The sequence below is a fragment of the Rhinoderma darwinii genome, chromosome 13 (assembly GCF_050947455.1).
Source record: "Rhinoderma darwinii isolate aRhiDar2 chromosome 13, aRhiDar2.hap1, whole genome shotgun sequence".
Lineage (NCBI taxonomy): Eukaryota > Metazoa > Chordata > Amphibia > Anura > Rhinodermatidae > Rhinoderma > Rhinoderma darwinii.
This window is the reverse complement of record NC_134699.1, coordinates 45,390,541-45,417,020: the sequence shown is the minus strand read 5'-3', so window position 1 is coordinate 45,417,020 and position 26,480 is coordinate 45,390,541. Positions and strand designations below refer to the sequence as shown.

At 41.0% G+C, this 26,480-nt stretch overlaps 2 protein-coding genes across 3 annotated transcripts in view; one reads left to right on the top strand and one right to left on the bottom strand.

The window, feature by feature from the left end:
* Positions 1-19,352, top strand: part of UNC13D (unc-13 homolog D) — a 114,043-nt gene extending 94,691 nt beyond the window's left edge. The window contains exons 18-33 of one of the 2 annotated variants that reach the window (XM_075846585.1): positions 2,612-2,709; positions 3,426-3,477; positions 3,588-3,718; positions 4,109-4,229; positions 5,277-5,420; positions 6,722-6,817; positions 9,491-9,697; positions 9,788-9,856; positions 9,976-10,055; positions 10,836-10,941; positions 11,817-11,888; positions 12,685-12,768; positions 14,511-14,628; positions 15,428-15,551; positions 16,148-16,350; positions 16,783-19,352. In XM_075846585.1, coding sequence (XP_075702700.1) covers positions 2,612-2,709; positions 3,426-3,477; positions 3,588-3,718; positions 4,109-4,229; positions 5,277-5,420; positions 6,722-6,817; positions 9,491-9,697; positions 9,788-9,856; positions 9,976-10,055; positions 10,836-10,941; positions 11,817-11,888; positions 12,685-12,768; positions 14,511-14,628; positions 15,428-15,551; positions 16,148-16,350; positions 16,783-16,892 — 1,815 coding nt within the window. In that variant the 3' untranslated portion in view covers positions 16,893-19,352. Of the gene's footprint in view, positions 1-2,611; positions 2,710-3,425; positions 3,478-3,587; positions 3,719-4,108; positions 4,230-5,276; positions 5,421-6,721; positions 6,818-9,490; positions 9,698-9,787; positions 9,857-9,975; positions 10,056-10,835; positions 10,942-11,816; positions 11,889-12,684; positions 12,769-14,507; positions 14,629-15,427; positions 15,552-16,147; positions 16,351-16,782 lie in introns of both variants that reach the window. The other variant, XM_075846584.1, reaches the window with a different exon arrangement.
* On the bottom strand, positions 16,464-26,069 carry LOC142666513 (E3 ubiquitin/ISG15 ligase TRIM25-like). Its single transcript, XM_075846586.1, has 6 exons — positions 25,833-26,069; positions 23,434-24,905; positions 19,436-19,648; positions 19,162-19,279; positions 18,047-18,145; positions 16,464-17,944 (listed from the first exon to the last, which is right to left on the bottom strand). The coding sequence occupies exons 2-6, from the start codon at positions 23,845-23,847 to the stop codon at positions 17,358-17,360; spliced, it is 1,431 nt and encodes a 476-aa protein (XP_075702701.1). The 5' UTR covers positions 23,848-24,905; positions 25,833-26,069; the 3' UTR covers positions 16,464-17,357.
* Positions 26,070-26,480: the final 411 nt, after the last annotated feature.

Genomic DNA, 26,480 nt, shown 5'->3' with positions numbered 1-26,480 from the left:
TTCCTGGCGCTAACAACTGATTTTATGTGAACTTCCCTGACGCTAAACCTAACTACGGTGACGGATTCCTGACGCTAAACCTAACTAACTGTGACTGATTCCTAATGCTAAATTCCCTGATACAATACCTGACGGTTCCCTGACACTAACTAACCCTAATACTAAACTATCTGCTGACTTTCTAAACAGACTTTTTGTTTTTATTATATTTTATGAATAAAAAATAAATAAAAATAATCCTCAGGGACCAGGGAAATGTGGCACTGAAGACTCAAAAGTGGTCAGTGATAGAGATCACTGACCAAAAACGTGGGTGACAAGAGTAACATAAGGGGAACACAAGGTCAGGAGTGGGAAGTGGATACAAGTTGGTAAAAGCAAAAACATAAATTATATATTTGTTATTTTTTAACTGCTTTGCTCTGACTCACTTCACAACCGCTCTCTTCGACTAACTAACTCCAACAGAGAGCGGGTGCGGCAGGATCTGAGGTCAGAGCAGGAAATTACGTACACGATCGCTGCTATTGGTCGGTCATCACTAACTAACCAATAGCAGCGATCGCGAAGGTGGGACCACTACGATTGGTCCCTGCACACTGAGCTGTGATAGCCTGCTGTCAGAAATAGCAGGCTTACAGCTCAATGAATAGTACGTCGCTGAGCGCGAAGGGGTTATATAATTGTATTACTGAAATCACCTCCTTCAGCAGAAAACACATTCGGATAATAACATGCAGGGCTGTAAGAAAGTTCGAGTGCTCAGCTTTAGGCTTCGTTCACATCTGCGTCGGGGTTCCATTCGTGGGTTCCTTCAGACCTTTCCGTCGGGAACGCCCACGAACGGAAACCAAACGGAAACCATAGCTTTCCGTTAGCATTACAATTGACGTTTACGTTTCTCTCCATTCCGTAAAGGTTTCAGTTTTTTGATTGAATCAATAGCATAGTCGCGAAGGCCCCATGCAGACGACCGTTGAATTTATCTGTAATTACGGACCCATTCATTTCTATGGCCGACTAACACCATCCCGTGTATTTACGGGAAGGTGTCCAGGCCTTAGAAGGTTTCCGTTAAAATTAGGACATGTCCTATTTTTTTTATTTTACGGACCGTGCTCCCATACTTTATAATGGGAGCACGGCCCGCAAATGCAGATGACTGTCTGCAGTCTGCTGATAGGGATGTCTGATTAATTCAACCATTTGCTTGATGTATTATCAAAAACCTCCCACTGATAATAAAAGCAGTTCTGATAATATATTGGGGGATTGTTATTTCAGCTATTACCCAAAATAAACTCTCATAGGCTTCTATTTTTCTTGGGCAAAAGAACAAAAAAAAATCTCAGATATTTCCTTATAACACAGTACAATATGTACTGTGCCTCCTTGATATACTGCATAAAGTAATAGGGAGAAAAAAAAAGGATGGGGTAAGGCTTCGTTCACATCTGCGTTGGGGTTCCGTTCTGACGTTCCGTCGGGGTTTCCGTCAGAACGGGACCCTGAGCAGACACAAACCGACACCGGTGATGCGCGCTACAGTAGTCAAAACTATGAATGAAAACAGAAAAGCACCACGTGCTTTTCTGTTTACAAACATACAAACAGAGTGTCATAATGATGGCGGCTGCGCGAAAATCACGCAGCCGCGCATCATATGCTGCGGACACACGGAGCTGTGATGGAGCTTTTGCGCGTGCAAAACGCCGCGATTTTTGCGAGCACAAAACGCACACGCTCGTGTGAATCCGGCCTAAGTCTGTGGATCGGTACTACTTGCTTGGCACCCATACACCTGTGAGTGCTGCTGCTTTTCTATTTTTGTTTTTATATATATATATATATATATATATATATATATAAAACGACGCAAAATGGAGCAGGAAAATTAGCAGGAAAAAAATCTCACGGTTGGCGCAAGCCTCAAAGGAATATGTGTGTGTGTGTGTGTGTGTATACATACAAACACAAAACACACACACACACACACACACACCATCAGTTAATTTCTTTAAATATAATTGAATCAATACATAACTGAAGAGGCAAAAAATGGTTTAAAATGGTTTAAAAGAGTGCAGAGATAGATTCAAACTATTGTAGTATATACAGTATAAGTGCAAGATCAACATATGAGTGCATAAATTATGTATAACAAACTGAAATGTAATCCACTAAATATAGATAAGTGGGGAAAAAACTGCAAGGCCAAACAATGAGTAAGATGAAAGTATAATACACCTGCATGGAATATATAACGAGTGGTCCTAACGTATGATCTTGTAATCACTATATATAATATAAATTGCAAAGTCTCGGTCTATGAGTTTTTCGTCTCTTTATAGCATAGTAGGTACAGACCAAGATTTGGCTCCAGAGAGAATATAAGTGCACATCATGGGGCAGTATTGAACACATCAAAAGCATATAGTCAACAATTAAAGACCAAGGCTGACTTTCCGCTCTCAGGGTACTAAACCAGTTTGTCCCAATGAGAAACAAATTTCCCTTATTTTTCTCACTTTGCACTTCACTTATGCATTTTTATTTGGTTTGCGCTCCTCTCTTCTTTTTGGAAATCTTACCGTATTTATAACTTCATCAGGGCTACGAGGAAAACTTGAAGTCTTTGATAAGCCTGGTGGCCGATATCACTATTGACCTGAAGAGTTGTCACAAGACATTAAACAACTATTTTATCAAGTAAGGAAAGTAAGAAAGGAAAGATTGTACTCCATAATTCATGAGTGGTGGATTCCTGATCCTACATTGGATTTACTTTTGAGACCTAAAAAATATTTAAGCCACTACCCTATGAGTGATGCTTACCTGATGTCCAGAGCAAATAAGTACTGCCAATGGGTTTAAAGGGGTTGTCTGGTTTAGAATGCCAATTTTCATGTATACTATCAAGGAATTCAAAGTTACTAGAAGAGGGTTTCCCATTCAGGATCCTCAACTATTAGCCATAGCAGAGAATGGCTACAAAGAGCATCTCTCTTTCTCTGGAGAACACAGCATGCCCAGTCATTACACGGACAGTCCATTTTTTTTAATGTGAGTTGTGTAATACTTCATATGCCCTGTGGTGGCACTGCAGTAAATTTGAACACTGGCTCCCAGCAATAGAAAACCCTGTGATCTGCATATCCTCTAGAGTAAAAAAGCGATTGTCTAAAGCAAACAACCCCTTTAAAGAGTTATCTTTGCCGTTTCCATATGTAATTAATGTATAAAAAAAATTGCATTACTTATCTTGTTTTGATGCGAAGACAATTATTCTAACCAAGTATTCTATTATATTGTAACAATAACTGGTAGATGACATTATATACTATTATACATAGTCTGAAGCTTCCACTTAGATCAATGTGGTCTACATTTCTTCTGTTCACTGTACATTACCTTTGTCTCCTTAGCACTATTAAGGTGGACATTTTCAGCCTGACTTTCCTGGAACTGGAGGAGCTGGTATGTATCTTGAAATACTTAGTCACTCTCCACTTTCTAATCTCTTACATCTTCTTCCATTGTATTCCTTTCTCTCGTGTCAAAGAGATGATATATTATGTCTCTGTCAGGTCTCTGAGCAGTTGGTGTGTCAGCTTCCACCCCCTAACCACAGCTCTCGACATCAGCTCTCTGAACACTTGTACCAACTCTATCTCACTTTACGTGACCTTAACAAACTCCAAGACCACCTTCCAACAAGGTAACATCCAACGTTGCTCTTTATTATCATGCTAGGTGCTAAACTATCTGAGTGCATCTACAAAGTAATAATATGAGCAGGATCTACCTTATGTCATAGTCCCAATGTGTTGATTTCCTGCAAAATCTGTACCAGGGCCCCCAAAACATTTAAGTTAACTATGTTGCCTAAGGGTCTATAGAACCCCTCAGGGACGAAGGTCAGAGTGCAACAGCAACCACAGCACCCTCTATAGCTATGCCACTGCCCAATGATGTACCAGGTTAATTCCCAGGTGTAAGTTGATTCTTAGATCAGAAGATAACTCAACAGCTCAAAAACCTGATGGCTGAAATTGAATCTTTTATTGTTTTCACATCTTATATCTTAGAAATGCTCTTCTTATTTTAGGGACGGCTCCCTCGCATTGTTCGATTTCCACCGCAGGTTTGCTGACTGTTTACCTAGTTGGCTGCAGAAGGCATATTCAACTGCTCTCGAGAGAGTCCAGAGAGCTGTGGGCATAGATCTGGTGAGATGTTTCAGGAAAGGGCAGAACTAAATAGAAACCCCCCACGATTATTAATATTTATTATTTTTCCTAAAATCTGTAACTTTCTGAAGTAAAGTTTATCGACGTGTTATAGAGGACCTGTTATGTCATCTGACATGTCTGTTTTAATAAATAATTGTATTCCCCATGAAATAACTTTTGAGCATCTTTTCTTCAAACTTTATGTTGTTCTGTTATTCCTCCTAGAAATGTATGAATAAATTTGCAACTGGGTGTTACCAGTTAGGGGAGTGTCCTTACAGTCTGTCTGTACTGATTGGACAGTGTCAGAGTGAGAATGTGTAGGGACATTCTCCTTTGACCAGGAGAATGGTTGTCAATTTATTCATACGTTTCTTGGAGGAATAATAGAGGAATGAAGAGTTCTAAGATAAGATGGTCCAGAATTGTTATTTCATGGAGAATACAAGTATTTACTAAAATAGACACGTCAGGAGAGGTGACAGGTCTTCTTTAAAAAGTCAAGTTGGCCAAAACCACTGATTTCGTCGGAATTGGTTGATGATGCAATGTGAATGGGGGTCTCCTGACGGGTGGTGTCAGGCGGAAAAAAGTTTGGGAATGTTGGTTTTCAACATGGCTGATGCATTGTCGCCATAAAAGATAAGCTGCTGCCAGCTTATTCCCCTCTTCCCACTGAAATAAACACACGAGAGGAGTGGGCATATTTATGCTGGAGTTGGAAAAAATAGCTTGTTTGGCTTAAAGCCTCATGTGTATGGCCAACTTTACTGCAATGATGGAATTATTAAGAGCTCATTAATTCCGACATGAGGCACCCAACTAGTTTTTGGAATGGGATGTACGGTATATACTAAATGTAATTGGTGGTCAATGTTTCCTTCATTACTGACCTATCTGTGGCACTGAGGCAGTATGTAGTCATTCAATGATTTTGTGCAGCCATCAGTTATACAGTAGCACTTGCCACTGTCACTTCATGCACATGAATTTTTTGTAATTTGTAAGGTTTGATCAGTTTGGTAACTGTGGTTTTCCCTTCAGTTGGTGCCATTGTCGGAGTTACAGAAACACAGCGCTTCCACAGTGGACCTGTCCACATGCTATACTCAGATTGGACGCACATGGCAGCAGCTGGCCTGGCCTGACCCTGAGGAGGCATTTATGATTATGGTGAAGTTTACTGAGGTGAGAAGTGTAGATGTAATGAAAGAATACGAGATCTGGGGGGGGGGGGGATATGTTTATCTAACACACAATAAACACATACAGTTTGATAATATTAGTATAAATTGATAAGATGTTCTATTAATAGATGACATGTTCTATAGGGATCTATTCACTCGTTATTTCGTGTGCACACTGGAGTCTCCAAACACATAGGGTATGGCCAATTTAATAAAAAGCCAATAAATCCTAGTATATATGAGGGAAGCAGAGCACAGCGACACAAAATAAAATGCAAATTTCATGCTGTTGTTGCTTTGGACAAATTTTAACCCATGTTACCAGTGCTTTACCCCCTCAATTCAACCAAATTATATATAAAAATTTTAAAGGGATAAGTTCTCTTACTTAGCAACCCTCATGATGTTTGTGATGGAAGAACCTTGGTGGATCCTACTGATTTCTCAATGGTGCAAAGAGTCTGTCATGGAGGCCAACATATTTAGGCTAGACCAGGGAGTGGAGTATAAAGACCCGATTACACCGGACAATTTTGGCCGGTGCAATGAGCGCTGATTAACAAGACATCGTTGATCGGTGCTTGCTTGCTCCTGTTACACGGAGCTATGGATGGGGACGAGCGGTCGTTACTCCGATCACTCGTCGCCATACATTATTATTATATCGGCAGCGCGTCTCCCTGTTTACACACCAAGATGTGCTGCTGACAACGATAATATTTTACTTTTTCAAAATTATACGATCAGCAGATGAACGAGCATTTGGCAATGAGTGTTCTATGAATGATTGTTTGCTCGATAATTGCCCAGTGTAAAACCCCCTTAAGGGATTATTCGTGCTTCGCCAAGAACCCCTTTACGGGGTATAAACTTTCCCAGAGAGAATACCCTGGTCGCAATCCTGGAATAATCGCCGTTAGCATGAGGAGCTTGGTGGCAGCGGAGAGGATGGGAGCAGGTAGACTCCCTGCGTCTCTTTATAGAGCTCTGTGTAAAATACACATGAAGCATAGGATTTGTTGCGTTTTCTATTAAGTGTATACACAAAATATCTCATGTGGTATATTAGGCACCTGAAGGTGACATTGGTTGGTAGGCATGATCATATTTTATTAATAGGGTCAGTCATGGAGGAGGACCAGGTTCTTTAGTCCACTTTGAAAATGAAAGGGTATACCCCAAAATGCTCTTCCATTTTCAATGATAATACATTATTGACTTCTACAGTTATGGTATTCTGAATATTGCATACAGTCATATTATTTATCTCGCTTTAGTAATAAATCCTCATTACCTCTACAGGATATGTGCCGTATTGCTGTTATGTACTGCACAATGATTAAACACAGAGCAGAGGAATTATCAGATACCAGAGACGCTGGCCAAGCGGCAAACAAGGTAAAGGAACAGAACATATCATTATTGCTTGATGTCCACCATAACCTACATGACAAAGTATTATATTTGTGTGTGTTTGAATGGAGGAATATTCATTTGTGCTCCACATACCATATTTTAAAAGAACCAACTATAAATGGTACACACGTTATTCTGCCATTGCCTATATAATTACTGATTTAAGTCAATTTGAAGGGTGATCGTATTCAAGAGCCACTATGCCAACAAGTTCACAGACATAGGCATCTATAATCGTATCACTTTACAAAGCATTAGTGAGGCCTCACCTAGAATATGCAGTCAAGTTCTGGGTACCGGTTCATAAAACAGACGCCCCGGAGTTGGAAAAGGCACAAAGAAGAGCAACAGAACTAATACGGGTCATGGAGAATCTTAGTCATGAGCAGCAAGGATTAAAGAATTAAGAGTCATCCAAGGAGGACATAATAAATTTGTTCAAATATAGATTTGGCCTAAAATTTTTTTTTACTGTAAATAGATGTTCACTTGAACATTACCTCAAAAGGCAAGGGGGCACTCCCTCTGCTTGGAGAAAAAAAAAAGGTGTCCAGAAATAAGAAGGCTTCTTTACCTCAAAGAGGCTCTGTCACCAGATTTTGCAACCCCTATCTCGTATTGCAGCAGTTCGGCGCTGCAATGTAGATAAGAGTAACGTTTTTTGTTTTTTTTTAAAACGAGCATTTTTGGCCAAGTTATGACCGTTTTTATATTTATGCAAATGAGGCTTTCTAAAGTACAACTGGGCGTGCTTAAAGTTATGTACAAGTGGGCATGTATTGTGTATGTACATCTGGGCGTTTTTACTTCTTTTACTAGCTGGGCGTTGTGAATAGAAGTGTATGATGCTGACGAATCAGCATCATCCACTTCTCTTCGTTAACACCCAGCTTCTGGCAGTGCACAGACACACAGCGTGTTCTCGAGAGATCACGCTGTGACGTCACTTCCTGCCCCAGGTCCTGCATCGTGTCGGACGAGCGAGGACACATCGGCACCAGAGGCTACAGTTGATTCTGCAGCAGCATCAGCGTTTGCAGGTAAGTAGCTACATCGACTTACCTGCAAACGCTGATGCTGCTGCAGAATCAAATGTAGCCTCTGGTGCCGATGTGTCCTCGCTCGTCCGACACGATGCAGGACCTGGGGAAGTGACGTCACAGCGTGATCTCTCAAGAACACGCTGTGTGTCTGTGCACTGCCAGAAGCTGGGTGTTAACGAAGAGAAGTGGATGATGCTGATTCATCAGCATCATACACTTCTATTCACAACGCCCAGCTAGTAAAAGAAGTAAAAACGCCAAGATGTACATACACAATACACGCCCACTTGTACATAACTTTAAACACGCCCAGTTGTACTTTAGAAAGTATAATTTGCATAAATATAAAAATGGTCATAACTTGGCCAAAAATGCTCGTTTTTAAAAAAAACAAAAAACGTTACTCTTATCTACATTGCAATACGCTGCAATACGAGATAGGGGTTGCAAAATCTGGTGACAGAGCCTTAAGAACTGTGAATCTGTGGAATGGAGACTACCAGAGTTGGGTTTCACAGAAACAGTTGGTGTCTTCAAGAGAGGCTTATATAAATGAATGCTGATGTAAATGTATAGAATCCTTGTATGAATTCTGATCCAGTCTGATTACCACGTAGGATCGGGAAGGAATATTTTTCATTTTAGGGCAGATTGGCTCATGCCTTGCTGATTTTAATCCCCTGGGACTTAACACTGTAAATTCTTTTAAATGACATCAAGCAAGAGATCTTAAAAACTATGAGTAATTAATACAGAAAGTATATTGGAAAGTTGTATAACTTTTCATTATATATAAAAAAAAAAAATATTTGATGATACCATAAAATTCTTTTAAACGTCCAACGTGTTATCCACGAATCGAGACCTTATATATACTTCATGCTGCTTGAACCAAATTCTGACCCTCCCATCAGCATGGTGCAACAGAAATCTGGATTCATCTGACCAGGCAATGTTTTTCCACGGCACAGTGATCCAATTTTTGTGCCCTTTTGCCCACTGGAGTCTTCCGTTTCTTTTTCCCCCTTTAGACAGCAATGGCGCTCGAACTGGTCGTCTGCTGTTATAGCAAATCCGTGCTAATGAATGACAAGTACATTCAGACACATTAGTTGGCACACCAGCGTTTTATTCAACTGCAATTAGCTTGACTCTAAGCGGCCTGTTCATCAGAATGATTCTTGACATCCTCCTCTGACCCCTTTGTCGACGAGTTGTTGACTCCCACAGGATGTTTTTCCTCGATCACCCCATTCTCGTTCTGCTCTTGACACCATTGCACGAGAAAATCCCACAAGTTTGGCAGTTTTTTTAAATATTGGCCCCAACTAGTCTAGCACCGATGACCACGCCTCGTTCGGAGTCGCTCTGATCGATTGATTTTCCCATTCTGACGTGGATTCACACGGAAACTGATCCATGGAAGACTTGCTCACTTGATTTTATGCTGCAGTCCAGGGTCACGTGTCCAATTTTCATATAGGGAAGCTCCAATCGTGAAAGGACAGGTGTCTCTAATAAAGTGGCATTTCAGTCTATATTCCTTTACACTTTCACAATCTCTGTGAACCTCATTACATTCTTACCCATGACATATTTCACTTTTCCTTAGCTGTGTTTAGTGGTGAATAATATTGAGCAGCTTCGGCTGGTGGTGCGCTCGCTACCTGAGAAGTTGAGTTGGGCATCTTTGGAGGAGCAAACTTGCAAGATCATAAGCACAGAGCAATTTCAGCACACACTCTATGACCAGCTGAAGAGCGCCGTGGGATGCCTGGATCGAGAGATTCGAGGTGTTGTGCAGGCTCTTGCTCAAAAAGTAAGTTCCAGTTTATATTGATCTAGTATATTCTTCTTCTTCAATCTCCTATCTTCTATCTCTAAATTTCATATTTTTACTTTATTACAGCTGGACTCTGGCATTGCCAAACATCTCAACTCCATAGCGAACGCTAATGATTCCCGTGATCCCAATGATGTGAGTCTCACTTCTATCCAGCTCCTCTTATTGATCTTATCTAATTTGATCTTAACCTTTTCTAATTTAGTATCATTTTATCTTTTATTAATTGTTAATATGTATGTTTCATAATGCAGAGCGTTGTACCAATGATGAAGTTCTTGGAATCGGAGTTACAATACATGAATCAGAACCTAGTGCAGGAAAACTTTAACTGGTGAGTGACCCAAATTCAGTATAAACTTTTACTCTCAATACTATTACTCTCAATTATTATAACTATTAGGCCATTCTGAATCAATAGAGGGAATCTCCTCATTGGGAACCTTCATCAATCATCGACCTTTATCAATCTCAGGGGTGGAGAGCAGCTACAAAGAGAGCCTGTAGTACCCAACCTGTCCATGCATAGAAATTTGAATTGCCATTGATCTCAATGAGCACCATGTCATGCTTCATTTCTCCAGTGGTGCAGCGAAATTGAACACTAGCTGCCAGGTTCCCCTGCAGATTAAAGACGATCACTGGAGCCCCAGCATCAGAAGACTCTGTGATCAGCTGATTTCTGGGGGACCCTTCCAATAAAACGAGATTTTCCAAGGTTGACCCAAACAATTTTCCTGTTGCCAATGAGTTATCTGTGCAAGGGTCCTAGGCAGGAAGGAGTCTCACTTTTCATGTCATGTGCAGCTTTTTGGCCAATCATAAGTAGGGTTTCTTATTTGTCATGTGATGTGTTATGTGACTTACTGAAAAACCACACATGACAAGTATAATTTGCGTTGTTCACAAATCGGAGTCCTCCTTTACAGAGCACAGAGTAAAACCTAGTGACCCATACACTCCCCCGTGGTTGAACAGTGGTGACAGCTCCTATTTGCAGTTGTGTATGTTCCAACTCCATATTTCTCATTGACTGTCCATAAACATTCTCTGGTTATCTCATCTCACTCTCAGGTGACATCTTTTGTCATTTCTTATTTTATACCTTTCACAGCCTTCTGTCTTTGCTTTGGTCTCACATCCTCACAGTCATCTCCAACTTATCCAGCCATATCACCGCTTCTGCCCGATACTACCAGAGGCTGCATGCAGCGCTCAAGGTAATGTGTGGTATATACTGTGATAATTCAGGATATTAGTATCACTGTTCAGATAAGCTCAATAAGCACAGTAATGAATTATATAATGTGAAAGTTTGTGGTGTATAAGTCTAAATGTTCGTGTCAGCCACAGTGCCCTTTGAACAGTACAGCCACTTGCTGCTTAAAAGTGTTACACATGCCATCTTAAGGCTATGTTCACACAAATTCTGTGTGGTGGGTCCTGCCGCAAAATCCGCCGCAGATTTATTCCTGCCGTCATCATTCCTACTCCCATTCACTTAAATTAGAGGTTAGGGTGGAATCCACCAAAACACTGGGCAGGACTCTTCTTTTGTCCGCTAGCTGAAAAAATCAGGTAGTGGGGAAAAAGAAGCGTCCGCCTTCCACTGAAATGAATGGGAAGTGGAATTTTGCGGCAGAATCCGCAGTAGATTCCGCCACAATAATTTCCGCCATGTGAACATAGCATAACAGTACAGCCACAGTGCCCCTTAAAGATGCCAGCCCCATGATCTTGCTGTTATTGGGACCTGGTGGTACACCTCATTTGGTACACATGTGGTCCCATCTGTGCAGGTAACAGGGACAATCTGCTGTCCCTGCTGCCTGTTCACTGAAACACGAATGTGGTAATCCTAGAGTTCAGGGTACCAGTGTGTCCCCTGACCAATGTCCTGTTTTAGGGGACACAGCTTGGGATCTGAGGCACAAAACCAGGTGCACAGGGATGTCATGGTGAGGGGTTTAACGGCATAACGCTACCATTATGTATGCCAACCCACGCACATAACAATTAACCTATCATTATAGTGTATTATGTACCCTCTGTAGCACTTTATATATTTGACTGAGAGAATTTTTCTTCCCTCTAGAACTTGGAGTCATGTTTCCATGCAGAGGGTTGTGGACTGTCGTTAGAAAGCCTCCACACTGCCACATTTATTGTAAGTACTGTATATTTTTTCTAATTCTAAGTTGATGATATTTAAATGTAAGGAACTTGTAACGTGGGGCACAAATGAAAACAAAAAATAACTATAAAATGGTCCCTAAAAGTTGAACTCTGATTGGTGACTATGGGCAACAAGACCATTTTGTTTTTTACATGAGCCTCTATATGTAGAGCAAAATGTGCAGTATCTTACTAGCTATAGAAACCTTATAACAATATAACTCAACTTTTGAAAATAAAAATCTAAAGTATACATAAAAATTTATTTTAAACCTATCTAGAAAAAGAATGTTTTTTAAGGGTGGGCATTCACTTTAAAGTCTTCTATTTGAGAGCATTTCTGAAACGGATACTCCAAAATACTCTCGGTCAGGTATCGACAAATCAGACCTGTTAAAGACTGTAGAAGGAATTTGTTGCTTTTCATTTATTTTCGAAGAATTTTGTTTGTAATATTTAATTTATGATGCACCAAATAAGTATATTAGGTGCAATTTGCCCTGACAGGGCTGTGATATTGAAATGGTCAAAAGGTATAGGCCAAAACATGACAACTTTCTTCCAAAAACAGCACTACACTTGTCCATGGGTTGTCTCTGGTATAGCAGCTCTGCTCTATTGAAGTGACTAAGGTTGAGATGCAATACCACGCACAACCGTTGGACAGGTATGGCACTATTTTTGAAAAAAACAGACATGTTTTTCTAACCCTGGACAACCCCTTTTTAAGCATCCACTTGCAGAAAATCCATTGGGTTACCCTATTCCCATCTTTGCTCTTCTTACAGACCCTGGAACAGGATCTTGACCTTGGTTCCTCTAGCACACGAAAACTAATAGAGCGATATTATCAGCAGAAGATCCAGCAGCAGGTAATTGGACCAAACTACATGCTAAGAGTCTCACCATGCCGAAGTTACACATAGTATAATTTCAAAACAAAATTTCTGGAAAGTCCCCTGTACGCTACAATTGCAAAAATTAATGACAGCATCCGTTGGCAAATACATTCTTAGTGTTTATTAGCACATCCCAAATATATCAACGTTTCGACTCACGGAGGAGTCATGACAAGCATATAAAAGTGTCAAAAGGTGCAAGTATATATAGGGCCATACAATTGCCCAATCAATGTGAACATTTTTTATCCCACCCCTCCCAGACATGTGTATCAAGATACAACAACAATAATGTAAATACATTGCCATAAAATTTACACAGACGCCTTCATAGGAAGCCAGGACAGAAACGCGGACACCAACATACCTGTGCCGGCATCTCATTATCCGGTGCGCATGCACACACTGCCAACAGTTTGCCACTGCGCTTGCGCCGCTTCACACATCAGCAAACCTGCGCATGAGCCAAAAGTGTCTCTGGTATCTACGCATTAAGGCAACATTACCCAGTCAATGGAGACTCTACTAACAGTAGGCGTCATAGGGGTGGAGATGCAAACTTTCCTCTAATAGTATCGGATAATTTCTGTTACTATCGGGAAGTTGTATATGTCGCCTTAGTGCAGTGAAATCTTGTTAAGAGTACACTCGCAACGATCATACATGCGACCGCATTATAGATAAAGATCTAGAGAAGTTCATATCTAGTTCCTCAACACAAAGGATGAGCCAGACCATTTATAGAGTAGGTGCAATACAAATTAATAGTGTAAACTATATATCACAATTCAGAATCCATGTATTCACTCACATCAATAGAAGAATAGATGTAAGAAAAAAAAAAATATATATATATATATAGAATCGAGAAAGAGCTATCAATCTGTCAATCCTTTCCGTATCGAGACTCGAGAATCTGTCAATCCTCTTGTGTATCTTGGGCAAGATATAAAGTATCAGAATAACCGGTATTGTAATTCTCAAATAATCGGCCAAAGCCACATCTTTTATGCCATCAATTCTAGCATCCTTGACCAGTAATTTTAATTCCTCATTCAATCTATCAGTGACATCGTTTTGTATCTCTCATAGACGTTGATATTCGTCAACTGTCTCCTGATTTCCAAGATGTACCTGTGGGTGTCCAACACAACAAGGGCACCACCTTTGTCCGCGGGTTTATTAGTGATGCCCTTGTTGGACACCAACTCCGACAACATATTCCTATGGTTGGGTCTCATCGTGTACAGAGCCTTAGTATCTCTAAGTCTCTTAAACTCTTGTTGAGTAAGCTTAACATAGGATTCGATAAAGTGGTTATCATGCGGTGGTTAGAATCTGCTCTTAATATGCAGTCCCGTCCCCCTCAAAGAGAGAGAGGAAGGGATCCAGTACCCATATAACCCTGTTGTGAGTCAATAATGACAGCATGTACAACATCAGAACCTCCAATGCTCAGTAGAAAAATAGGATCTAAGTCTGTTTGCGAAAGGAAGCCTGTAAATCTAGTTCCATCTTTAACTAATCTGTGTTAGACACAGAACACTGTACACTACAATTGTCAAGATGGCTCGCTTTGGAGTTCTAACCACTTCAGGTGGCCCACAAGAAGGCCCACAAGCGGCATCTTGGATTTCTTAAATATTTACTGATTATTTATCAATTCAAATAAATATGTTTATGTTTTATTTTTATATTTTACCTACGTATAGCAGGGTTCCACTGCAGAAAAGTATGGAGCTGTTACATTAAAAGTCAGCTACCGGCAATCAGAGCAGAAACTACGTGTTGAGATCCTCAATGCAGTGAATCTTCTTCCCCTTGATTCCAATGGTAAGTGAAACATATATACAATATTTATATATTTCTCCAAAATACCACCACTTTGACAAGACCACATGGTGCATTGTCCTTATATTCATCAGAGCTTACATAAATGTCAGTATAGAGGACTACTTTTCAGACCATAAAAAACGTAAATGGACACTAACTTTTCAAACATCTTATGCCGATATAATAGTAAACCTGGAATAGATCAACTTTGTAACTAACTTACTGTTAAAATGTAGTTGACCAATCAGCATCATACACTTCTCTCCATTCATGTCTATTTGTATTCACTGCCCAGTGTGATCTTTACTGAAGTGTCTCGAGAGTGAATAGACATTGCCTACAGCCAGGACGCGTTGTCTATTCACACTCCCGACACTTAAGTAAAGTTTCTGTGGGACTTAATCACAGCAAAGCGTGGCCGGGAGACAGCATTAGTACCAAAAGCTAGAACAGGGTTTGGGGGAACCCGTTCTAGAGATAGATGGGGGTGCCAGAAGTGGGACCCGCATCTATCTGACATTTATGACATATCCTGTGGATATATGTTACATAGGTTGAAATGTTCAACCTTTCTTAATCCATTACATGTCTTTCATTGCTAGATTAGTTATAACCCTCTATAAATAAACATCCTTTATATATGACAGTATATTCATTTACGTTTGTATTAGTTATTTTTTCCAAGACTTTATTCTTTCATAAATAAGAATAAATATGTAGATCTTTATGTATGGTCTGATATTGACACCCAATGATCCCTTATATCATTGAACATCCGTTCCCCTGTTCCTGTGCTCAGGCAGCAGTGACCCATTTGTTCAGCTGACATTGGAACCTAAACACATATTTCCGGCAGTAGAGCCACGGTCTACAGAAGTCAAGAAGACTGAATTGAACCCTCTTTATGATGAGACCTTTGACTTGTGAGTACAACCTTTGTGTAAATAACACTGAAAGTCAATAACACACTTCAAAGCTAGTCATTTAACATAGCCGATCTTAGGGGTGTGCAACCTGTGCGGTCACATAGGGTCCATTAGCTGCCTCTAATGAAGAGGGTGCCACAGATAACCTTGTATCAGTGTTTTGTGACCAACACGGATCGTGTATCTTAGTAGTATTATTATTGTATAGCACAGTTATTAGGTTACTTTATATGTGTTAGTTGCTGTTATTGGTGTCTGTATGTTGGTATTTGAGTACTCTATGGTGGTATTTACTTAGACAATGTGTGGCACTGCTGCTAAGACACTGTACAGTATATTATTTTTGTTATGTATTTTAGGGGTGGCAGCTTCGTTATTTAGGTAACTGCATATATGCCCAATGTATGGCACTGTTATTCTGGCACCATACCGTATGACACTTATAATTAGGCACTCTTTGGTATAGTTATTTAAACACTGTATGATAGTAGACCATATGGAAGCACCAACAGAAGGTACCGCGCGGGGCACTATCATAAGATAAGGCTGCCCTGACATATCTAATTACAATATTCTCTTTTCTCTACCCGCAGCCTGGTGACCCCAGAGCAGTGTGAAGTTCTAGGAGCCTGTCTATTGCTGACTGTATTTGACTATGATTCTATTCTATCTAATGATCTGGAGGGAGAGGCATTTTTATCTCTTACAGACGTTCCTGGGTTAAAAGAGGAGACAAATGATGCTGTGGTTAACATACCTCAAATACGAGTGGCACTCACCCATCCAAAAATTAATGGTCAGTGGTTTTCTAACATTACAAATGACATCCATTCATAGATTAATGTACGACTATGGACCCAATAAGCCTATATCATCTAAGTAGTGTATATAAGGCAACCAACATGCTTGCCATATTACCCCTCACCCACCTAAGTCAACACCACAAAATCACAAATACTTCTAGAGATTCTGGATGTTAATGATGGAGTAAATGAATTGTGACTTCAGTTTTCAATCTTATCACAACAAACATTTTTATAAATAGACTGGGAACATTGACATAGCACTGACAGTGAGCCAAACAAAACTAAAAGCCTCCCTACTGTTTAGGAATGCGGTTAGTTAATCCACCAGTAAGCAGGCCGACATCACAGTGACGTCAGAGATTTCCTCCTGTTTTCTGGCTATTGTTATTAAGCACTAAAACAATGTGTTGTCTCCTTCTCAGGGGATCGCATCTTGCAACTCCTGGACTGTCGTCGTACTGAAAAGGAAGCTGCCATGTTTGTCAAGCTCCGAAAGCAGAGGGTGCGCCAGTCTAAAGAGAGTGAGCGGTGACAATTGTGCAGGACATTATGTATATAATAACCAGTGCTTTCGAATTGGTCACCAAGGAAGACTTTTATTGAATGGACAGTTCATGAAAGTAGACTTCATCTCTGTAAATGACTCTCTGAATTCCGTCCATGAATGTTTTACACGTGACTTTAACTTTTAAACAAATGTTGCAGATATAACATATATGGATTGTAACACTGGGATCTGTAACCAGTCCTGGAACGTTATAAAGCTATACAAAGTGTCATGCCTTAAAACAGAAATTCGAAGAGATTAAGTTAGCCATGTAATGAAAGGAACCTAAGTCATAGCCGGAAGGGACGACACCAATGCAAAAGCATTAAGAGCCCTTGGAATTCCAACATCCACTGCACCCCCTTTATATATGCTCTTGAGTCGAATAAAAACATCTATTCTAAATACAAATAGATTTACACTGGTCGATCTAGAAGTCAACGGTTTCCATTAGAAGTCTGCTGAAAATTGCCTCTGGAAGTGCTTGTTGTGACCACTGTGCTGTACTGCTGTTCTTTCTCCAATGGACACAATAGAATTCCAGCTGATGAAAAAGATGGGGTACAGAGGCTGGGTAAAGGAAGCATGAAAGCGATAAAGAAGTGGCATATCAACTGATGCCTCATGGAAGGAGAGCGTTCCTTCATCCCAGTCCAAAAAGATACCCAGTTTCTCCTGCTGTCCTGTGGCTACCAAAAGTTTTTCACCATCATGCCAGGCATAGCAACGGGTATTGCTCCACTCCAGGCACCAAGACTGTGAGTTTCTCCCCACCAGACAGGAGCTTTGATGCCCCTTACGAGAGATACAATGATAAGTGACACCCAAACTTACCCGATTTCCAGAGAGATGTACCTCCCAATACTGGCGCCCTTGAGCCATTGGCTCTCGGCCCAGCACTTGAGTATAATGATCAAATCGTTCTGCATTTTCTGGATAAGCCTGAGGCTGCAGCTTACACAGGGCTCTGTGGTTGCCTTGCATAAGGCACAAGTTGTTATGGGCAGTGTCTGGATCCAGGCTGACATCCCGAGTATCTGCAAATAGGAGGGCTGCAGTAAGTAAAACTTATTTAGATTGTCACATGGTTAGGGAATGTATTAAAAGTTTAGGCAAGGCAGAAGTAGAAAATGTCTTACAGTGGAGAAATTCTGCTCGTACCCGTGGCATCAATGGCAGTAATGGACTTCCCCAGAGTTTCGGTGGTAATATTGGATAGCTCGTGCGTGTTGTCCACACTGTTGCATAAAGTAAAACCATATGTGAAGAGGAGCAAATGACACCTAATATGCAACTAAATCGCCTACCATCATAAGTTTCTTATATTTCATGTTTAGTTAGTTTTGCTGTATCATCTTTCTTACTTTGCTATAGAATTGTCCTTAATAAAGGTATAACGTGGCACCTTGGCCCCAATGCAAAAGCCTGTGACAGTGTCCATCTTACCAAGTGCCATTTATAATACTGGTGCCTTCTTATGTAGCAGAGGGGCCTATGGGTCCCCTCAGGCACCAGGATACAACTACTATCTTTGCTATGCCCCAGGCAATTAATCCAATTCCTTTAGATCATTCTCCTCACGCGTACGGCCGTATTAGGGATGTGTGTACAGATCCAAATGACTGTGCCCATAGCCTTCTAGGGGCCTATAGAGAACCGATACAGATTTTATATGGAGGCACATGTAGGTTTTTTTTTCTCATGAACTTAGGCCTAACTTCCGTTAGCCGTTGTACGGCCGTTAATGACGGATCCGTGAAACACGGACCACACACGGATGGGTTCCGTGTCCACTCCATTGTTTCACGGACCAAATCGATGAAAAGGCCGAGACTGTTCCGTCAAAAACTGACAGGAGTAGGACCTGTCCTATTTTTGACAAAACGGTCACACGGTTCCGTTAAAACAACGGAAGTGTGCATGACCCCATTGAAATGAATGTGTTAGGGTGCTATCAGTTAAAAAAACGGATAGCACCCTGGAGAAAAAAACTGAAGTGGGTATGAGGCCTTAGGACTCTTTATGCTGCTGTACAAGGTGCATTCACAAAGCTTTGCCCTTAGTTTTGCGTTGACGCTTATCCGTTGTTGACTACCTGCTGCGCCACAATTTACTGTACCGTCGTTCTGTAGGTTACATTCCCTTTTTGTGAATTCACTCTTTGCAGGGTTCTCCATGATGCCCGTCACGTCTCCATCATCCAACCCCATCACTAGCGCTTCATTCACACAAATTTTTCACATCACCCACTCACCTTGTTGCACAAGTCTGCCCATGTGATCTGCGCACAATTCTTGTAAACAGTGTTTAAACTTGGAGACGGCAGCGTACAGTCCAGTCCACTGTAGTTCCAGAAATGTGGATTGTTCCTCCTGATGTACACAAATGAATAATTGAATGTATTGTATAGTTTTATAGTTTACTTGTATTTCATGTCTAGAAAACATCCCTATAATAAATGTGTTATTACTATACTGTGATCCCGTGTCTATAACGAAAGAATCGACACAATCATAATGGATATTTACCACAACCACGAGCTGATCCTGCGGCTGATCTGGAACAACCTGGGCAGAATGCATCGTAAGCCTTTCTTCACGGTCTTGCCGGTTTGGATTCTTCAGCATCTGGTTTTCCACTTGTTCCATCATCTGCAGTAGCCGAAACCCTGAGGCCTGCAGGATCCTCACCATGTCAGAGAACCCTTGGCTCACTACTCTACGATGTTTTGTGGATGAAACCTGAGGGAAGTGAACAGGTTTATAAAAGAAAAAGGCAACTCATAATCTTTCCTATAGACCATGCATCATTTTAATTTATTTAAGTGTCAACAGATGCTTGCCATGCACCGCAATAGAAATTATGTTACGGGTGCCTACTGCACCAAGTACATTTAAAAAAAAAATAATTCAGCCCATCTGTTCCAATCTGTATCTACCTCAGATGCTTCTAAGGGTGTTCACTGAAGATAGATTTTTGCAGCACCCATTGAACTTAATTATTAATACGTCTTTAGTCAGCTCATGATCTCCCCCTATTGGTGGCTACATGCAGACAGAATTGTACCTTTTATCTCTATGACTGAGGGAAGGGAAGCCGGGAATTTGGAGCTCCGTAACACAAAAACGATCTGGACAAAAAGCAATCTTTTTGGGAGCAGCTCTCTGCTCTGGCTCGGAGATTGGAGTGAGTGAACACAACAATTATATTCCATATATTGGAGTTCATATTTCATTTACATTTAATCTTATGCTCTTACCAACAATCACTATATGTCAATAGTTCATTAATAGTACATTTTTTACAAGAAACTGAACCCGTAAATTAACACTTAAAAAAGTGTGTAAATTAAAAAACATAAAAACTTGCCTTAAAACCTTCTCCTGCCTCCTCCTACATCCTGGGTTTTAAAAAAAAAAAAAACAACTAGTGTTTACAACTAATACTGTAAAAAAAATCTTCATAAGTGGAATTGCATTTTCTTCAATAGAAATAAACACTTGTCTCCTATTTATGTTTATCCTGAGGAAATGGTTCCATCTGCTCCTTCTTTCTGACCTTGGACTTATTTATACAATGTTGGCAGACTTCTTAGGACCTGTTCACATCATGTTTTGGCCCTACATTTAGCATTCACGTTGGAAAAGTTCTCTACCTAGGGCTCCATTAGCCTGACAGAGTAAAAAAAAAAAAAAGAGTGGCCTTTTGGCCTCCGTCGGGCTGGTATACCTTATTTTTTTGGAGGATGGAATAACGTAGTATACTGCGCTATTCCATCCCGTGGGAACCTGCAGGGAGCCTATGTGTGACGGATGCCACTGTATTGCATCTGTGACAGGTATACTTTGGGGAGCTTTCCCAGGGTTGGAATTCCCGGGAGAGCATCAGGTAGCGATCGTCGCTGGGATTCTGGCCCCAAGGCAGCCCCTGACATCAATGTCCATGTGTGGACAGTAATGTCAGTGTCTTTCAACTACGCAGTCCCTGGTCAGAGCACCGATAGCACTCTGGCCGAGCACATTTCTGGACTGGAGAAGCCCCTGACATCACTGTCCATATATGGATAGTGACATCAGGAGCTGCTCCAGCAGCGGAATCCCCAGCCAGAGTGTTGTCGATGCTCTGACCAGAGTCACCAAAACCTGCCGATTTCGGAAGGATCAGCTGATGATCCTATGTGTATGGGGGCCTCCTGACATCTGACGTCTGGAGAAATTGGGATTGGGCATGTTTCAACATACCTAAGCCTTTGTTGAAGGCAATAAGCAAGCATGGGAGCATTCAGCCGACAGCTATCTCAAGGGGATGAATTACTTTATTACTGGTTTGTCACTTTTTTGGGTAATTTCAACAATATCCCCAATAATCTTTGATCTTTGTATATATGCATATATTTAGCTTATATTTACCTTTAGTTCAGCACCTTTAGTGAAAATATGCAGGACAGAAAAATAATAAATTATTAACAAGATACAGTTATTCCTGGGAAAACGGTCCAGTAAAACAGAATTTCTCCTACCTTCCCTATTATTCTGCTGCAGGAAACAATTAGTGGGGAGATTTATCATTGGTTTTACACCATTGACGCCATTTACACCATACTCTACAATATAGTACACGGCAGCAGTCTGTACATTTTCTCAGGATATACAATCAGTGCTGCAGTGTCTGTTTATTGAATTCAGCAGGGTCAGTGTTGAATCTGTGACTGGTTAATTGCCATTGGACTTTAATATACGGTACATATTGCCAAGGGTGTGAAGCCGCCAACAGTTATCCCGAACCGGTTATTAAAATAACATCTAGTTTGCAGAACTACCCAGTCATTTTAAAGTTTGTCACGAATGCGATGCCTCTCTACTGAGAGTTCGGGGAATTGATAGGGTGTACATCGGACTAGGAGGGGGTAATTGGAAGAGGGCACTTGCCTAATGAGTAAGAATGTGGATAGGTTGACTTAACACCCTCTCCCCTATGGGTCCTAACCAATAGCTTTGTTCCCTTCCTATAAATTTACCGGTCAATACCTTTTGTTTGTCCTCATGATTGGTTTTATCTCTATTATTTGCACTTTGTTTGTGCTTTTATGTCTTTTCATTGTAATTATCATTCCTTTTGTTTTTACATATATTTTTCTAGGGTCTTTAATAATGGCATACTTGTCATCTTGAAGACTATGAATAGCATACATTACGAATCTTGGGATTAGTAACCTCTGGATAACCGAATACCCATTAAAACTTTTGATTTTTATTGAACGTTTATGTCATTTTCCTGCATGACCTCCATTGGTTTGGCTTTATGTATTCATGCCTTTATGGATTTGTATACTTAGGAATATTGATTAGAACTGGGCAAATGCAGGATGCAAATGATAGGGGATGTCTGTTTTGAAAATTCCTTTTTATTAGAAGGGTCCCCCGAAAATTATGTCCTGCTGAAGGAACCCCCAACAATAAGTTTCAATCTGCAGGGGAACTTGGCAGCAAATGTTCAATTCCCCTGCAGCACTACCACAGTGGAAATTAAGTATTACACCTCTCTCTTTGAAAATGTGAACGATGGTTTATTTGCTTATATTCTCTGTATGAAATTACATTATGAATTATCAAGCAGGATGCCGAATTACTAAGATATGCATTCTCCATTTTGTAATGAACTTTCCTCTATATAATTCAAAGAAACATCTTATCTTCATGTGTTAAATGTGTGGCCTTCATAGTCCATTGTAGCCGGTTGGCTGAACGCCCAGACATAAAGTGCAACTATTATCGCAACAAACTCCCCCATGAGAACAAACCACTAACAACTGCCCATTATATGCTTGTCTCCAGGTGTTACCTGATGTCAGCATTTTAATGAAGAATTAGAATTATATATATATATATATACACTTTGTTTCAGAAATATTTGTATGCATTCTCTCGCTGCGGTGGCTGCTTGCGGACGAAATCATGACCCATATGTGGTTGCCAATGGCCGCAAGATTTTGCCAGCAAAACCACAGTGTTACCGGCAAAATCACATGCATGTGGTCGTGGTTTTGTCTGCATGTGGCAACCAAAAGTGTAAGGACGCACCAAGGGGTGATCTTATTAACATGTATAAATATATGGGTGGTCAATACAAGGAACTAACACATAATTTGTTCTTGCCAAGGACTCTACGAAGGACCAGGGGACAATTATTGTGTGTGAAAGAAAGACGTTTCAGACATCAATATAGGAAAGGATTCTTTACAGTTCGAGTGGTCAAGCTATGGAATGCCCTTCACCAAGAGGTAGTGATGGCAGATACTATGTCAGTTTTAAAAAAAAGGCTAGATGTTTATTTACTGATGAATGGCATTGAGGGTTATAACTAATCAAGCAATGAATGACGTGTAATTTATTGAGAAAGGTTGAACCTGATGGACCGGTATCTTTTTTTTAAACTATATAACTATGCACATAAGCCCCACTTACTGAAGATAAAACCAGGACAGGGATCGGTCAGCATAACTTAGATAACCATTGGAATGACATACCTGAGTGCTGGGTGCTTTGTGGTCTTCACTGATTATGGGTAAGTCAAAGTTCCTGCTATTTTCCGTTTCAAAATTTCCAGGTGGCATTTCTTCTTGGCACTGATTTCTCAATGGTATGCCAATGCTCCTGGCATGACTGCTAAAGGCATTGATATCATTAGACCCTTGAAGACTGGAGAAATCTTCCACCATTTGAGCAAGAATGCTGTTCTTGCAGAGTCTTGGCGAGGAGTCTGGTCGAAATGAGGACCTACACTGTGGGCAGGAGCTAGGCATTCCCTGCAGAGACCAACACTGAGTTATGCATGTCAAGCAGAAGGTGTGCCCACAGGGGATGGTGACAGGTTCTCGAAACAGGTCCAGGCAGACGGGGCAATACAAATATTCAGAGCAGAGAAAGGCAACAGTGGCCATGTTACAAGATGTGAGGACACAGCACTGGAAAGGGTCGGAAGTTCTCGAACAATGGCAGGATATAGCTTTTTTTTCTCTACTTCTCCTAATAAATAGCAGAAAACTACCCAGGGAAATCTGTGTTACTCTGTAAAGTCCTACCAAATGATCCCTCGGATGCTGACGTGTCCAGATTATCCTGCATCTGTGAACTTGGCTGAATATTTATGGAGTTTTTATTCACTTGTGGTAACAGTAGGGTTGTCACGATACCAGAATTTGGACTTCGATACCGATACTTTGTGTAGTATTGCCATTCTCGATACCAAAAAGATACTTTGCCAACAATAATAATAATAAAAAAAGTCCTTCCATTTTCTGATGTGAGGTGCGTGGTGTGATGAATTTTGAACCTCCATGTGTCTCACATTAATTGATCGCGACATTCAAGGGAATAACGGCGGAGATCTGAGGTTTCTCTGATTTCTGCCGTTAGAGCGGGGCTACGGCTGTGTAATACAGCCATTGCCCCGCTCCTGACAAGTGTGCACGTGCAGTCAGCAAGAATGAGCGCTGGTCCTGAGGACAGCATTGTGTGCGCACTGCAAAATACCCCCATGTTCTCGGTCTTCAGTGCCGGCGCCGCCGCTCATTAGTGCAGTGCCGGCTGCATCACATCATGCTGACCGCACGTGCACACTTGTTGTGAGGAGCGGGGCAATGGTTAGCGGCCGCACAGCTTAGTATCGAAATACATGAATTAACGGTATTCAACCATTTGAGTGTGCACGGCATCTAAATATTATCGATATTTCGATGCATCATGCAACTCTAGGTAACAGAATAAAATGTTTTTTTTTTTACTCAATCTTCTCATCACATGGTAGTTGAGCTGTTTATTAGTTCATTTACATCACTCTACCAAATCTGCTCCTCCAATTCCACCAAAAAAGGAGCCGGGTGCAGAGAGGGAGGGTAAATCCTTCCTGGGAATCTCTTATAAAATGTGGATATTTTCACTGTACATAGCTGCAGAATGTGGTGGCGCGGGGCATAGTTTGTGAACATAGTTTGGTTACCTGTAAAAGTAAATATAACATTACATCAAATGATGACAGAAGTATCAGAATAAGGGTCAATGCACAAGATGCGTAATACGTGCAGTCTTGCCAGTAGATTCCAAGAAATCTCATGTGTGCGCTGAAGTATTTTTCTGCACGTAAATTGACCTGCGGTGCGGATTTTAAAATCTGCACCATGTCAATTTATCTTGCATTTCCGCTTGCGAACTGTATCTGCCTAGTGCTGTGGAAAATCGCACCAAAAATGCATAAAAAATACGCATGATTAGGTGCGGATTTTACCTGTGAATTTCCTGCGTATTGCTGTGGGTTTTGGTGCAGATTTTACGCCGCAAAATACGCAACGTTTGCATGTAGCATTATGATGCATATACATACGGTTTATAACATAGGAAAGAGATTCACAACCCTTGGTTTGCTTGGATCTTGATCAGAGAGGATTCCATGGCAGACAGCATCAAGACAATGACAAACTTTAGGTAACACAACAACGCTTAGGCAATGATCAAGAGTGCAGAGCCCTTTTTATAGTCCAGCAGCATTCTGGGCTAATTGCAGATTTTCTGCAACTGTGCGCGCACTGGCCCTTTAAGGCTGTGCATGCGCGGGCGCTCGCGCACAGCGGGAGACAGTGTCCGAACCAGGAAGTGAGTGCCGGCGTCTCTCAGGAGGGAGATGCCGCCAAGAACTCACACGTCCATGGCCGCGTTTGGACGAGAGTTAGCGGCCATAGACGTTACAAATACACACGGCGTATTCTTCTGTGCGTATTGGCTGCATCAAGATTCATAGCATAGACGCCTTGAACAGCGCAGGGAATGCCGTACAAAAACCGCATCACATCGTGGTGCGCTTTTCCGGCAGAATTTCCGCTGCGTAATGTAGCGCCGGAAAATGTATAAAAAAAAAAACTTTCATACTTACCCCCTCTCTCTTCTCTGCGCGTAGTCCGGCCTCCAGGGACGATGTTTTAGGCCTGTGATTGGGCCTTGTAACAAGCCATGAGGAAGGATGTGGTAGACGTCTGAAACACGTAGGCAACATTCACAGTGTATATCCTTGTACCTGGAAGCTATTTCCCGTTTTAAAGATTTCGGAATAAAATTGAAACTGTGTTTTCATTTTAACTTCACCGCGCTGGATCATTGTTTTTCTTTCTTTCCTCCCTCTTAACATTGTTGCATTGTCTGCATTGTTATGGGATTGCCTATTTGAAAAATGTTGCATAAGGTTTTAGACTGATCTATTAAGCAAATGCACCAAACAAAAAAACAAACAGCACGTCTTTGTGCTTCACTAGACACTTTTTAAAAAGTGCCTCGTAAAATGGGCATGGCTTAGTGAAAAGGGGGCATGGCTTAGTGAAAAGGGGGCATGGCTTAGTGAAAAGGGGGCATGGCTTAATAGTGCGCCAAAAATCTGGCACAAAATTCAGTTGCAAAATAAGCCAAATATAAGGTGGTATGACGATGAGAAAGGTGTCTAACTGGTCAAGCAAGATGCGTCAAATTTATCATACAGCATACACCACTGGTATAAATTTGGCACATCCATTTGGACTGTCTGATCTAA